At 48.0% G+C, this 16,211-nt stretch overlaps 1 protein-coding gene across 2 annotated transcripts in view; it reads left to right on the forward strand.

Annotated features, from left to right (window-relative positions):
* GREB1 (growth regulating estrogen receptor binding 1) overlaps nt 1-16,211 on the forward strand; it is a 71,314-nt gene that overhangs the window by 27,858 nt on the left and 27,245 nt on the right. For both annotated transcript variants that reach the window (XM_027620532.2, XM_027620533.2), the window contains exons 11-18: nt 620-748; nt 1,429-1,557; nt 2,185-2,382; nt 3,122-3,302; nt 4,660-4,855; nt 6,477-6,613; nt 13,962-14,301; nt 15,338-15,453. In XM_027620532.2, the coding sequence (XP_027476333.1) occupies nt 620-748; nt 1,429-1,557; nt 2,185-2,382; nt 3,122-3,302; nt 4,660-4,855; nt 6,477-6,613; nt 13,962-14,301; nt 15,338-15,453 (1,426 nt within the window). The remainder of the gene's footprint in view (nt 1-619; nt 749-1,428; nt 1,558-2,184; nt 2,383-3,121; nt 3,303-4,659; nt 4,856-6,476; nt 6,614-13,961; nt 14,302-15,337; nt 15,454-16,211) is intronic.

Genomic DNA, 16,211 nt, shown 5'->3' on the forward strand with positions numbered 1-16,211 from the left:
CACGCACCTGGTGATGTGACTGGTCCCTCCCTGACTCTGGCCCTCTGTTCCTTCAACTAGCTAATGCCGAACAGCAACAACAGTGATCCTTTATTGTATGCTGTAGATTAATGAGTCAATTAACTAATAAATTATATAAGTACTTACTGAAGCCCTACTATGTGCAGCTGCTGTTCTAAGGGCTGGGGACACAGGCACAAAGGCACCGAGGTCCCTGCTTCCCTGGAGCGGACATTCTGGTCGGGGAAGCAGACGCCAGACACAGCGCAGAACATCTCGGGTGGAAGGGCCAGGGGATGGAGGAGCCCGTTTGGGAAGCTGGCTATTAAGAGGGGTCAGGAGACCCTATTGACAGAGCTGACGTTGGAGCAGGGGCCTGAGAGAAATGAGGCAGGCGATGTTGCCACTGGGGACGGCTGTGGGGCTCCGCAAGACCACGTGGCAGCACTCTGTGCCTCGCACGTTGTAGGGAAGCAGGAGGCCAGGGCAGAGGATGGGACTGGGCTGTGGTCTGGGGATAGGGAGAGAAAGAGAGAGCGGTGAGCACAGACTCTGCCATCGAGGGGCTCACGTGCTAATTCTAAGTGGAGGGGCCCAGTGAAAGTTGTTTGTTTTCCAGGAAAATACCAAGCCCGAATTCTTTCCGAGAGCCTTCTCACCCCAGCGGAGTACCAGAAAGAAGTCAATTATGAGCTGGTTACGGGGAAAGTGGACTCCTTGGGGGCCTTTTTTAGCACCCTCTGTCCAGGTAGGCTTGTAGTGAGACAGGTGTAAATTCACAAGTGGGAGGGGCAGTCCCCTCGGAGCCCGTGCCCTGGGACCTGCTGAGGCCGGCCTTGGTTTGGATGTGCAGGGTGAGCCCTTCATTCTCCAGGTTAGCGTTTACGACCCTTTCTGTGGTGGTCTCTGGCTGGCCATCTTCCTGCACTGACTGGGTTCTCCTAGGTTGGGGGGGGGCTTGTGGTTCCTGGTTTTTGGGGCACCCGAGGGTCCTGTGCCTGTTGCCCTGTACCTCTCCACCCTGTGCACTGTGGCTCCCTACCCCCCCTCTGAATTTCTTGAGTCTGTGTGTTCTCGCCTATGAGTTCTGTGCCTTCCTCCCTTCTTTGCCCGGCTCCTCACCCCATTTCCTCCCAGAAACTTCTGCTGACCCTTCCTTCCCTAGGATGGGCTCGGACCCCTTCCTCCTGTCCTTCAGCACCTGGCTCTTCCTTCTGTCCTGGCACCTGCCACCTCACAATGCAATTTTCTCTGACATAATCGCCTTCGTTACTAGGCTATGGGCTCCTCGACTGGATGGGCCATGTCTTCTCTATTTCCATTACCCCAGTCCTGGGACAGTGCCTCATACACAGGTGTCGCATGGAGGTTTGCTGAGTTTCACTGGGATGGAAAACCCATTTCTGTTGTTCTCTCTGTTTTGGGCAGAGGGTGACATTGACATTTTGCTGGACAAATTTCATCAGGAAAATCAAGGCCATATTCCGTCCTCACTTACCGCCTCCTCTGTCACCAAATCAGCATCCCTGGATGTCGGCGGAGCTCCAGCATGCACAAGTGAGTGATGTGGGGAGCCTGCGGCCAGGGTCTGGGCTGGGCTGGCAAGACAGCACCCAGGGGGCGCCAGGGGGGCTGTGAGGAAGCAATGTTAGAGGCACATCCAGAAGGCAGGGCATTTTCTTAGCATCAAAGTGGACTGATACATAATTTTTATTTTAGTCTTTAAAACACTAGTAGTCTCATCCTACTCTGAAATGGATGCTTGTACACTTTTCCAGAGATGGCATATTTCTCTGTGTAGATTTCCAGCTTATCAGTGCATCATTGAAATATGTTATGTATCCTGAGTTCCCGAAGAGCTGTGATGGTCTCCCTCCCTTCCAGAGAACTCACAGCCTCTTCCAAAGTCCTGTCTCAGGGTCAGCTTCCCTGGGATGCTGTCTTTGTCCCCTTTAGGTAGAGAAGGTCACCGCCTCTGTGCTCCCTGAGCACTGTTCATCCTTTTATTATTAAATTCTGAAAAGTATGAAATGTACATAGCCCAGAGTAGGCACTTGATAAATGTTGGTGTGATCCCCCTTTGGTCACTGTGTGCACTAGGCAGGGCCCTGCTGCTGGATTCCCTAGCAGACGTCCAGGGTGTTGGCCCTCTGCATCTCACCTTTATGGGGGCTCTGGTTTCAGGTTACAGTCTGGAGCCCCACCACATCCGGCCCTTCCAGCTGGCCGTGGCTCAGAAGCTCCTCTCCCATGTGTGTTCAATTGCGGATTCCAGCACTCAAAATTTGGACTTAGGATCCTTTGAGAAGGTGGACTTTCTGATTTGTATTCCCCCCTCCGAAGTGACCTATCAGCAGACCCTGTTCCGTGTCTGGCATTCAGGTACGGGGCATTTGGGGGGCAGGTTGTGGTGTCTATGTGGGAGAAGCTTTGATTCCCTTAAATTCAGATTCGGAATTGAAATACCAGTCTTTGCCTCTAAGGTAGGTAGGGCAGGGATTAATACCCCCATTTTATAGATCATGAAACAGATGCTCAGAGATAGCAGGTTGCCCAAGATTTTATAATCCATTAAAGCAAGAACCATGACTTGAATTTCCACTCTCCCCCACTCAGGTCAACAACCCATGTGCTGATATCCTGCTTCAACTTCACGTACTTTCCCTGTGCTTTCAAGGGGACGAAATATGAAATACACAAAGAGTCAGTGTCTTCACTGAAAGGATTTGTTCTAGGGTTCTATAACCCATAGCTCCACGGCCTTCAGGCTGGGAGGTGATTTTGCTGGGGAGGGTGGGGAGGTCACACCGAGCCTAGGATCACCAGCCTCATGAAGCCAGCTTTGCTGTACCCCCTGGGTGGGCCACCGTGCACACACCTCGCTAGGAAACGGGCCCGCCTCTTTGCCCAACTCCTGCACAGACATACGTGTGACCACGGTTGGCATGGGGTCAGCTGCCCCGACTCCCCCACGTCTCACACATCCCAATAGCCTTGGGGCCAGCCAGAATGCTAGCCAGATAGCAGGTGCTCACCAGATGTCTGTTGAGTGAATGAGAAACTAGTGACAAGGGTTTTACTTGTCATGGATTACTTGTGATGTATTTTTACCATGTTACAGGGGTTTTACTGGAGCTTGGCTTGGAAAAGGAGCGCATGACTAAGCAGAGGGTCGAACAGTATGTTTTGAAGCTTGATGCCGAAGCGCAGACGAAATTTAAGTCCTTCCTGCAAAACTCCTTTCAGAACCCACATACGCTCTTTGTCCTAATCCATGACCATGCCCACTGGGATCTCGTGAGGTGAGAGCGGCTTTGGCATATGGCAGGGTTGACGGGTTCCTTCCCTGAATTAATATGTGGATGACACTCAGGCCTGTGGGTACAAGCCTTGAGAAGATGAATGATGTTGGGGTTTTGGCATTTGTAAGCAGATGCCATGGATGTATTCCAGAGCCTTAGAGCTGGCGATTTTCTCAGGGGACATCTAGTGGAGCCTCTAAAAGGTGCTATCATGGAAACTAAGGCTCAGGGTCACAGGGCTGGGGTGGGGGCAGGAGGGTGTTAGTACCGAGCCGGTCTAGAACTAGGGCCTCCTTTTCTGTACCCCACCCGGCGACAGGGTGCCCCCTGGTGCGAGGAGGGGATCCTGACTGGAATAACTCCCCTGCTGATGGAGGCCCCATTGGCTTCAGTACCGAGGGTCACAGCTGGTGCCACCCTTGTTTAGGGGCGATTTTATGGACTCCATTCAAATGAATGTAACTCTAGGTGCATTTTAGATGCTGTCAGGCTCAGAGTCTGGCAGGATTCCTGATTTACCAGGATCTGTCATCTCCCTAGACTGGCCCGGGAGGGGTGAGGAGGGAAGGGAGATCCTGGGTCAGATTGCAGAGGAAGGCTTTGATTTCTCACGGATGCAGAAGCATAGGGCTGGCCAGAACCTCAGAGATCACCTATACGCAGGGCATGCGATATAAGGTCCCTGTGCATGGGCTCGGAGGTATTTGAACGTCCTGAGTTGTATAAAGAGCTATCTTGTGAATCTTCATTTGGGGGGTAGGTTTCTCAGAGTAGCCGCCTGCCAGCCAATAGCCGAAGAGTTTTCTATTCTGCTGGGTGGCTAGGACGGGCCATGGCCTGCAGGGAACGGCTGAGCTGCGCTTGTATCCTGGGCCCCTGGTCTAAAATGCTTCCCCTTCCTGGTCCTGTACCTTTAAATTTAATATGGAATGTACCATTTTATATTCTCTGTGGATCATTTCAGGTCAGAAGGAATTTAGGGGAAAGAATTTAAGGAGACAAGTGCACGCTCAGATGGGGCCAAAGGAGCATTCCTGGGTGAGAAGCCCTGCTCTAGAGGGGTGGGTGGATTGTGTATCCCGAAAGCAGTCCTCTGTAAATACTGTTCCCCTGGCTAGGTTTTTAATAGGCAGCAAAGGTCAGGGGAGTCCCGGACAGGTGCCTGCAGTGTGGTCATTTTTTTTTTTTTTCTTAAATTTTCCTCGTCATGGGCAGAGCCAGAAGCCTTGATTTCTTGCACATTTGGGGGTGGGGCTAGTTAGAAATGTATTCAACTGCTTGATCCCTGTAAAATTATAGAGCAGTATTCATCATTCCACTCAGTGTGTCTCCCCCTCTCCCCCCTTTCCTCCCTCAGTAGCACTGTTCATAATCTCTATTCACAAAGTGACCCGGCCGTGGGATTGGTGGACAGATTGCTCAATTGCAGAGAGGTGAAGGAGGCCCCCAACATCGTGACGCTCCACGTGACTTCCTTCCCCTACGCGCTGCAGACACAGCATACCCTCATCAGCCCTTACAACGAGATCCACTGGCCTGCATCCTACAGTAATGTGAGTGCCATGGGGCTGCTAGGTCTGGTGTCCCCATGACCCTTGAGTTGGGAGAAATTCTGTTTAGTAAAAACCCTGATTAACTGGTGTAGTTGGGGGTCAAGAGGGTCTCCTGTTTCTTGGATCTTTGATGTGACCCAGAGTTAGACTTAAACCCTTCCTGGTCTTTAGGAACTTTCCCAAAAGACGTTAGTTATCTTCCCCATCTGAGGACATGTAATGTTTAGTCTAGAAGCCTTAGAAAGGTTCCTGCTTTTCCCATCCCCACATCTTTAAGCTGCAAGGCTCAAAATCTCCTTTCTCAAATGGAACAAACATCCGTAAAACCTGGTGAGGTTTTGGTTTATCCCCTGCCTTTTCTCATCAAAATAGAAGGCTACAGCTGATAATTTGAGACTTCTGAGAATAATTGGAGAATTCTGGGTGGTTGGAGTCTACTTAATTATACAAGTAACAAGCAAACCTCAAATTCTAGACTTTTCGGGGGTGTCCCAGACTCATCTGAGGGACTTAAGAAGATACTGATGCTTGGCTTCAGTCCAGCAGACGTGGAATCAGTGGTGGCAATACCAAGTGTTTCTGTAGCAGTTCCGTGAGCTAGCGAGGCACTGTTCTGAGTGCTTTATCATATGAACTCCTATAAGGGGCAGAGGCTAGGATGATTTCTGATTTACAAATGGAGAAAATGAGGCAGAGGAGGGTTGAACTAGGAATGTTAGGTCAATGGGAGTGAAATTGATTAGATAAATGCATTTCTTCCTGCTGATTTTAATAGCAAGCTGAACACAAGATGGTTGATTGGCCTATTCCTAAAACTAGCTTAAAATTGTTGGAAAGAAGTCGTTTTAACCAAGAAAGTTGTGGGTTTAAAAAAAAAAAAACAAGGCTGATGTTTTTCTTGGCAGAGACACTAGGGTCAGATGAATGGAAAAGTCTTGACCGATATGGATGCGCCATCCTTTAAGTATAGAGTGCTCTGTGCTCTGGGTCTGCAGAGGGAAGTAATATATAAAATGTCAGCTACAGGACTGCAGTCAGCACAATTTATTTTTTTAAAACTATTTTTTTTTTTTACAGATTTTATTTATTTATTTGACAGAGAGAGACACAGTGAGAGAGGGAACACAAGCAGGGGGAGAGAGAGAGAGGGAGAAGCAGGCTTCCCGCGGAGCAGAGAGCCCGATGTGGGGCTCGATCCCAGGACCCTGGGATCATGGCTCGAGCCGAAGGCAGACGCTTAACGACTGAGCCACCCAGGCGCCCCAGCAGCACAATTTATTTTTATTTTTTATTTTTTTTTACAAGATTTTATTTTTTAGAGAGTGAGCATGTGTGTGTGTATGCGCATGAGCTGGGTGAGGGGAAGAGGGAGAGAGAAAATCTCAAGCAGGCTCCACGATGAGCATGGAGCCTGACATGGGGCTCGATCTCTTGACCCTGGGATCATGACCTGAGCCGAGATCAAGAGTAGAACACTTAACTGACTTGAGCCATCGAGGCTCCCCACGTCAGCACAGTTTAGATCAAGATGCCTGTGCCGGCCATCTACGTGCCCAGCGTGTGAGTCTCTCCATCCCCGCAAATGCAGTGTTTGTGTGACTGATGTTCTTCTCTGTTTTAGGGGGTGGACTTATATCCTGAGACTAAGAAGTACTTCGGGTTGTCAGAGTTCATTGAGTCCACCCTTTCGGGACACAGCCTCCCTTTGCTCAGATACGACAGTTCCTTTGAGGCCATGGTCACGGCATTAGGAAAAAGGTACATGTCTCTGTTGGAAGTTACTAAAATGCTCAGGAGTCAAGTGTGAGCTGAAGAGTGTGCAGCCAGAGAATTCCAGGAAGGGGGCCACCATCCTCCTTTCTTGGGTGACTCTGTCCCTCCACTAAAGGGATTCTGGTTTATTTCTTGCCCTGCCTGTGGGGCCAGTGATATCTGTCGTGCTGTTGTTCCAGAATGTTTTAGAGATGGGAATGGGCAGTAATATGTTGGAATGTGGGAGGGTGTGTTTGAGACACGGGGAAGCCAAGTAAATGGGAGGAGGTAAGACACCAAAAGATTTAAAGGAAACAATAGTGACAATCATAGTTGGCTTCATCCTTTCATGTCCCATGTGTATCATCTGTCGAGTGCTTATTTTGTACTGTTTGCTGTTCCAAGAGCCTGACCATCTCTCTTAGCCAGTTGCTGCTATTATTTCCATTTTGCAAGTAAACTGAGGCTCCGAGAGACCCCCCCATGACTTCCCGGGCCCCACATCTGGCCAGTGACAGAACTGGCCATGAACCCGGCATCAGCCTGACTCTACAGCTCGCCCTCCGACCCATGTCATAGCAGACCGCGGAGGTAGATTTTAATGTTGCCATTTCTCAGATGAGGAAACCGAGGCCCGGGAGGTTAAGTGATTACCATCATCACCCAGTTCATACGCCATAAAGCCAGGCAAAGTTTACAGACTGGCTACTGCAAAACAGAATGAGTGGTTCTGCCATGGGCTCTGTCACCTTCCCTCATGGCGCCCTGTTCTCTTGTGCCAACGAAGGGATTAAATTAGACGTGGGCTTCTCAAGCTGTGTTCCAAGCTGTACTGCTTGGGCTGGATGCAAATAGCTCTTAGGCCAAAAGGGGTTCCATGGTCAAATGTGTTTGAGAAACCTTACATTTAAGGTTTGCTTTTCCACGAGAGTTCTCCGAGCCTTCTGTTGCCACGCATGCCGTCAGTCCCGAGGAGGAGGCTCGAATGTGCGGCATCTCCGGTGTGTGCTCTGGGATCAGTGTTCCCCAGAATGCCCTTTGAGAAGCTAAATCCCTTTCAGTGCGGGGATGCTGGTGGACTTAATCCACTCTTCACCTCACACGTGGGCAGCTGGGCGCTCATACGCTTGCTCAGGGAAGGAGCCCTGCCTCTCCCTCTGCCTCTCTGCCCTGCTCTCCTCACGCAGCAGCTTCTGTTGGGTGCTTGGTGAGCTGTCACTTTGGGCCCAGTACTCGATGTTTATTGCCTAAAACATCCTCATGGCAGCACAGTGGAATAGGTACTGTTATCCCTGTGTGGCAGAGGAAGGAACGGACTTAAGTTCGGTCCCCTGTCCTAGGTCACATGGGGGGTTTGTAGTGAAGCCAGATGTAATTCTTGTCACTTGACTCCAAAATAGTAGAACCACCAAGCCATATGGAGCAAGGTCTCATGGCCAGAAGGCCAGACTGACCGCGGGACCATACCTTCTGGCTTTACACTTAGGAAAACTTGAGTTTTAACCTTTGGCAAATCACTGAACCCATCTGAACTTCCGTACCTTCACCTATGAACAAATCTACTTTTCTAGTGGCTTCTCATGAGAGTTTGATGAAATGGGAACATGTGCAGACTCAGGAATAGCTGTGTGCTGGGAGGTCAGGCTCCAGAATCACGTTTCCTGGGTTCAAGTCCTGGGTCTGTCACTTACCAGCTAGGAGACTTTAGGAACGTTTCTCATTCCTCTGCGGGGACAATAATGTCTACCAGACGGGGATGTTATGAGGATTAAGTGAATTAATACATACAAAACATTTTTTTTTAAAGATTTTATTTATTCATTTGAGAGAGAGAGAGGCAGAGAGAGCACAAGCAGGGGGAGAGGCAGAGGCAGAGGGAGAAGCAGGCTCCCTGATGAACTGGTAGCCCGACGTGGGGCTCGATCCCAGGACCCTGGAGATCATGACCTGAGGCCGAAGGCAGACACTTAACCATCCGAGCCACGCAGGCGCCCCTAATACATACGAAACATTAAGAGCATACCTGGTGCACGTTACCTGCTCACGGCAGCTGCAGCCACCACCAACACAGCTTTGTCCCCACCATCACCGCTGTCACCATCCTCACCACTGCCCTCTTCCTTTCTCGCCCCTCTCCCCCTCTGCTGAACCGGGAGTGTTGCGCAGAGATTAAGATTTCCATTTCACTAAGTGAGAATAGGATAGAAAACTCTGGAATGTTGAGTCCTGGAGACTCATAGGACTGCCTAGGAATCATTGAACCCGACCACCCCACCCCGTCTTGTAATTGTGGGAATTGAGGCCCAGAGAGGGGAAGTGATTTGGCCAAGGTCACATATCCTATTTGTGGCAACCTGGATTATAGCCAGGTTTGATGTTCTTTCCACTGTGCCGTGCTGCCTTTCCCAGGAATCCTCTGTCTGGAAATCTCTTGAAACAGGCAGCTTGGACAGAGGGCACTAAAGGTAAGAACACAGTGGTTACTGCCTCTTGCCACCATGTGCATGGCCAGCCTGTTGATTTGCCTTGTGTTGCACACAGACCCTAGCATATGGCTGGGAAGTCCGCTTGCAAGATCACAAACTTACTGAGATTTAGACATTTAACAACTCCCAATTTTATTCCAATATGTTTTCTGTGGAGCTTCCTATAGGGCCAACCACAAAGGCTTAGGGCTAGGCATATTGTTTGGAGCTGGGCTAGTCCCTGCCTCCCACACAGTAGTTCTTTTTTTTTTTTTTTTTAAACAATAGCTTTAGTGAGGAATAACTGACATTCAGTAAACTGCAGATATTTAAAGTGTTCAATTTGGTGAGTTTTGACATATGTAAACACTGGCAAAACCTTCACCACAATTAAGATAATGAACAAGAGTTTTCTCCTACCCCTTGGTAGTTATTCCTTCCTTTCCCTTTCTCACTGTAGGCTATTTGCATTTTTCTGGTGTTTTATATAAATGAAATTATACAGTATATATCAATAGTTCACTCATTTCTCCAGCGACTGATGATGTTGAGCATCTTTTCATGTGTTTATTTGTCATTTGTATGTCATCTTTGGTGAAGTGTCTCTTGATGAATTGATTCCTTTATCATTATGAAATGACCCAAAGAATATTATTCTTTGTTCTAAAATCTACTTTTTCTGAAATTAACATAGCTACTCCAGCTTTCATTTGATTAGTGTTAGCATAGTTTATAATTTTCCGTATTTTTACTTTTAACCCATTTGTGTCTATATTTAAAGCTGTTTTCCAGCTTATAGTGGGGTCTTATTTATTTATTGCATCTGACAGTCTGTGACTTTTAATTGAGGTGTTTAGACCATTTACATTTAATGTAATTATTGATGTGGTTGTGTTTAAATCTGCCATCTTACAATTTTTCTATTTGTTTCATCTGTTCTATGGACTCCCTTTTTCTGTCTTCTTTTGGATGAACTGAGCATTTATGATTTCATTCTCTCCACCACTTGCTCATTAGCTGTAACTCATATGTTCTTTTAGGTGTTGCTGTAGACTTTACGGTATATATTTTTAACCTACTTTCTACTTTCGAGTGATATTATACCATTTTGTGGATAAGGATCTTACAATAGTATATCTGTTTCTCACCTCACAGGCTCATACATTTTACTTAAATACGTTATAAACTGCACAATAAGTTACTTTTGCTTTAGATAGTCAATTATCTTTTACAGATATTTAAATAATAATAATTTTTAAAAACATCTTTTATATTTATGCACATAGTTACTACTTCCAGTGCTCTTCATTTCTTTGTGTGGATTTATCTGGTTTTGTTATCCTTTCTGAAGGACTTTTTTTCAACATCTGTAGGGAAGGTCTGCTGGTGATGCATTCTTTAAGCTTTTGTGTGTCTTTATTTTTACTCATTTTTGAAAGATATTTTCCCTAGGTATAAAATTTAGGTAGTTTTTTCTTTCAGTACATTAAAGATGTTGCTCTACCGTCTTCTGACTTGCACTGTTTCAAACAAAATCTGCCACCATCCTCACCTTTGTTTCTCTCTGTAATGTGCCCTCCCCTCCCAGCTCCTTCCATCCCCTGACCAGGCTGCTTTAAAAAATATTTTAATTTGTTACTGGTTTTAAGCAATTTAAGATAGGATTTGGTATAATTTTCTTCATGTTTCTTGTACTTAAGTTAATTGAATTTTCATTACGTTTGAGGAAAAATTCAGTCATTATTTCTTCAAATATATTTTCTACGTTCTCCTCCTCTCTTTTAGAGTAATCCAATAACACATACATTAAGCTGCTTGAAGTTGTTCCATAACTCTCTGATGCTATAGTCATTGTTTTGTTTCCCTTTGTTTCATTTTAGATAGTTTCTATTGCTATGTTTTCACATTTACTAATCTTTTTTTCCTGCTGTCAGTCATATCCAGTTTGTTTGTTTATATTTTTTTTATAAAAGCAAAGGAGTCTTATATGACAAGAAGAAATTTTTCTCCTAAGAGAAGAAGTTGTCTTCTAAGAAAAGAAGAGAGACAATTTCAGGTAGCACATGCATGAATGTATATTCACATTGATGAATTGATGATAAACACTTACTTGTATTTGTTTATTAATCAGGATTCTACCTTGCAAGTGACAGAAACTCAACTTGAACTACCTTAAGAAAAGGAGAGAAATGTAGTGAGTCATGAAATAAAAGGAGAGGTTGAATAAATAAACCACAGAATGTCAGAGATGCAGCTGGTTTCAGGAGCAACTTAGGTATTAAAACGCTGCTATGACTGTGTTGTCTTGTCTTTGGTACCTCTCTTTGTGTTGGCTGTATTGTATCTCATTGCACTGGCTTTTTCCATGAAAACATCACTCCTCGTTGCTGCTGAGTTACACAGTCTTCAGCTTCTAGAGGGAGACTGATTGTTTTAAACATTGTTTGAAAAATTCCAAGAAAAGATTGATGACCTGTCCTGGGTCAGGTACCCATCCCTGAATGTATCTATTAATGCTGGCAGGGCAGGGCAAGTCCAAAGACCAAGGTGGTAGCTTCCTTGGGAATTCAGGGTCCAGTTCATCTTCTCTCTCAGGCTTTTTAGCTTTGATCTCTAGAATCTGAGTCTTTTTTATATTTCCACTTACCATTCTTAATCTTTCCTGTAGTTTCTTAAATGTATGGAATATAGTTACAATAATTGTTTTAATGTTCTTATCTACTAATTCTATCATTTGTGTTATTTCTGAGTCACTTTCTATTGATTGATTTTTCTCCCTCCTTATCATGGGTTTTATTTTCTTCTTTAAATATCTGGTAATTTTTGAGAGGATTCCAGACATTGTAAATTTCACCTTGTTGGGGCTGGATGTATTTGTTTTCCTATGAATCTTCAGCTTTGTTCTGGGATATAGTTAAGTTACTTGGAGATGGTTTAATCCTTTCAGGTCTTGCTTTAAGCTTTGAGCTTTGTTAGACAGGACCAGAGCAGTATTTAGTACAGGGCTGTCCCACTACTAAGGCAAAACCCTCTAAATATTCTATGATGTTCCACGAATTCTGAGGTCTTCCATGCTGGTAATGGGAACAGGAATTATTTTAAACCCTGTGTGACCTTGAGGCATTGTTCCCTTTAATTCTCTTGGATGATTTCTTTCTTGGCCTTGAGTAGTTTCCTCACCTATATGCACTGATCACTACTCAACTGATGACTTGGGGGACACTGTGTAGCTCTCCTGAGTTCTCTATTTGTGCACCTTATTCCTCTCTCGTGCTTTCCCCTGTGAACTCTTGCTACTCGATTTCCCTGGACTCCAGTGCCTTTCCTCGTCAGGGAGACCGCTGATGCTCTGCCTGGGTTTCCCTTTCCTGAGCACATTCCAGAAACTTTTTCAAGGAAGAAGCTGGGCGCTCCTCCAATTTTTCCATTTCTAAGGATCACTGTCTTTCACTTCCTGATGCCCAATGTCTTGAAACACTCTTGTTTCATATATTTGTCCAGTCTTTTTGTCATTAAATATGGTTCCTGTTCTGACTCTCCTTGTCCTTTGACAGAGTTGAATGGAGGCACTTCCCACCATATCAGAGATTGGGAGAAAGTATGCTTCCTCCCAAATGACATCCTGCCCTTCTTCATCCCCCTTCATTCCACCTTGCTCAGGGTGACAAGGGGCCACCACAGTGGGGGCAGTACTGTAGGACAGGGGAGACCATGCGTTTTCCACCCTGCTCTCTTCTTTTCTTCTTGGGCACTATTTGGCCAGTGCTCCAGGGGCAGGGCAAAGCAGTCCTTGGACTGCTGAGTCCCCTTTGTGCCAGAATCTGCAGATCAGTCATGCCTTCCTGAGACAGCAAGCCAGCTCTCCAACTTATAGAATCCATGATGTAGTTGAAATGCTAAGGACAAAGAACGAAGAAAAGGAGGAGAATAGTAGGTAAGAGGAGACCTCAGAAACTCTGTGGAAGGTGACTGATTGCCCTGATAGAACTGTCAGGGTGGCATGGCCATGGTAAGGGGCCAATCTTTGTAGATCAAGAAACTTTTTTATCTTTGCCCCAAAAAGCCACTGTGTCAGGGGATACATTCCAGCGAAATAAACCCACAAGAGCATCATGTGTAAAGCAGATGTCAATTTGTTCCTACAGAGAAATGTGGTGGCCTCCAGGGCTGGCCTCCAGATCTGTTTCTGATGCGTGGGTCAGAAGAGTGCTTGCAGGGCATGTGGTCTTGGCGGGGTCACCACTTTTGTGTGGAAACACAGATGGTAACAGTTTCTGAAGCCCAAACTGGGGTTCTTGATTTGACTGAGTATGTTCTGATTTGTAATTCATCTGTCAAATCACATCTAGTTACATTTCTGATTACTCATTGTCCTTGAAACAGATGCAGAGACGTGCCTTCAGGATGGTCGCCCTCAATCTGGGGAATGTGATCATTGCGCTTAACGTGCTGATCGCTAGTGGTTCTGTTTTCAGTGGGAACTGGGGGCAGATTACTCTACAAATTAAGCTGATGAGAGACAAAACAATCATTTGTTTCATTCACTCCTCTCTTCGTTCATTGCACAAATATTTATTGAGCCGCTACCATGCACCAGGTGCTGGAAAGCAGAGAGAAATAGCAAACCTATGTGCTTCTTTCCTAGCTGGAAGTAACAGAGCAGTTTTTGATTTGACTTCTAAGGAAGGCTTCCCTTTCAGGTTTGAAACAACCAGCTTCGAAAGGAAACACAACCTGGATGCCCCCAGGGGGTTGCCGTGCCCGCGTCGGGGGCTGTGTTGGGACCCTCGTTTGCTGGGCGCATGCCCTGCTCCTCCTCCCGGAGCGCTCCGGGCGTCCTGGAGGTGGCCAGCAGCCCGGTCACGGCTCCGTGTCTCTGTTTGTTGCAGGTTCCCCCGCCTGCACAGCGCGGTGATCAGGACCTTTGTTCTCGTGCAGCACTACGCGGCCGCCATGATGGCTGTGAGCGGCCTCTCGCAGATGAAGGACTACACGTCGGTGGAGACGCTGGAGATCACCCAGAACCTCATCAACTCCCCCAAACAGTGCCCCTGCGGCCACGGGCTCATGGTCCTGCTGCGGGTGCCCTGCTCGCCACTCGCGGCCGTGGCCTACGAGCGGCTAGCCCACGTGCGGGCGCGCCTGGCCCTGGAGGAGCACTTCGAGATCATCCTGGGCAACCCCAGCTCTGGCATCACTGTCGGGAAGCACTTCGTGGAGCAGCTCAAGGTGGGCGCTGGGGGCAGGGAGGGGTGGAAGGTGCCTGGGAGAGTAGGGGGGAGGGGTGACGGCGTGGCGATAAACACCTCGGGCCCCCTCCACGCTTGGCCACCCCTCTGGCTGCCTCTCTTGCCCTGTCCCTATCTGCAGTACTAAACTATTTATAAATGTTGCCCCCTCCCCCAATGCATTGTCTTGCTCTTTTTCTTTTTTAAAGATTTTATTTATTTGAGAGAAAGAAAGAGCGAGCGAGCATGAGTAGGGGGAGGGGCGGAGGGAGAAGCAGACTCCCCGCGGAGCAGGGAGCCTGATGCGATGCGGGGGGCTCGCTCGCAGGACCCTGAGACCATGCCCCGAGCCGAAGGAAGACGCTTAACCGACTGAGCCACCCAGGCGCCCCCTGTCTTGCTCTTTTAAACTTCTGGGCTGCAGCGTGCCTTTCATTCTTCCTGGGAGTGCTTTTCTCCTCCTCCTTGGTTTAGCCAGTGGCCTGTAGAACTCAGCTCCTGTCTTTTCCTCTTTCGGGAAGCTGCCCCTCCCTGCCCCCAGGTTCTCCTCCGCACAGGGGGCGGGGCTGGTGTGGTGCTCCCTGCCTGTCCCCTGGCTCTTTCTCCAGGCGGTGGAGGGCGGGGACCACCCCCATAGCCCTCAGGCCCCCCCATACTAGCACAGTGCCTGGCCCCCAGCTTCTCACTGAACCCACAGAGAGGTGAAGGAAAAAGCAGGAGGGTTGCAAAGAATCCTGAGAGAAGAGGTGAGCAGGAGCTATGAGGGAGAGGCGTGGCTGAGAAGGCACAGTAAAAAGGTTAGACACAATCGAGGATATGCACTTTTCTTCCCAAGGATCAGGCAGCAGATATTCCGCAGATGGCTAACACGTGCCGGGCAGTGTGGCTGGGAATGCAGCCGTGAAGCAGACGATGTGCTTATCTGTCCTTTTCACGAAACGCTTTCAGTCACGAGGAGGACACCATCGATCTGTCAGAGCTGGGCTAGTCTGAAAGTAAGGAGTCTCGCCGCCTTATTGCTTTTTAATTATCCGCAGATGTGGCAGAAAATTGAGGACGCGGAGTGGAGGCCTCAGACCTACCTGGAGTTGGAGGGCCTGCCGTGCATCCTGATCTTCAGTGGGATGGATCCTCACGGGGAGTCCTTACCGAGGTGAGGGGAAGGGGCTGTGTGGCCCCGGGGTCTTTGGAGAGCCAGCTGCCTGTACCCACAGCTCTGGGGGGTGGTCGGGCCAGGCTTCCAGTGCCCAGTGGCAGGTGGAGTCTTTATATTCAGAGTCATCATAGAGTTGTGCATTCATCATGACAGTTTTCCAGCCTATGGCAGTGGAACGTGTCTTGAGGTCTGGGCAGCATTCCATAATTCTCAGATAGGCACCATTTGGGCTCACGGGGGGTGGGATGGCTGTGGCTGGGCCCGGTGGGTGGAGGTCTTCCCGCTGGGGTGAGGGTTTGATGCCTCCCTCAGTTTCTCCCGTGAGGATCACCATGTATGTGCATTGGGGATGGCTGTTCTGTGTAGGAAAGTATCTGATCATCTTGGGGGTCAAGGCTCCACTTCTGGTATCTCGCTGCTGGGAGAGCGGGGCCCTCCCGGTGTAGGAGGTGTTCTGGGAAGTGGGGAGGCAGCTGATGCCCCTTAGGAAGAGCTCGTTTCCGCACACACAGCTGACTGTCTCAAAGGCTGTGTTCCTTTGGAGACCACAGCCACGGAGAAGTGACCTTCTGTCCTGAGTGTCTACCTGTCCGTGTGACAGCCTAGCGGTCAGGACAGAAGGTCACTGGGCCTCCAGTAAGGCAGCTGCTTGAATGGGTGGCAACAGGTTGGCTCCTAAAGATTTACTTAATACCATGGAGAAGAGCAGGTGGCCGTGCACATCTTTCCGGGTATAACGAAAGAGTAAGAACTGA

This window comes from Zalophus californianus, chromosome 8 (genome assembly GCF_009762305.2).
Source record: "Zalophus californianus isolate mZalCal1 chromosome 8, mZalCal1.pri.v2, whole genome shotgun sequence".
NCBI classification, from domain to species: Eukaryota; Metazoa; Chordata; class Mammalia; order Carnivora; family Otariidae; genus Zalophus; species Zalophus californianus.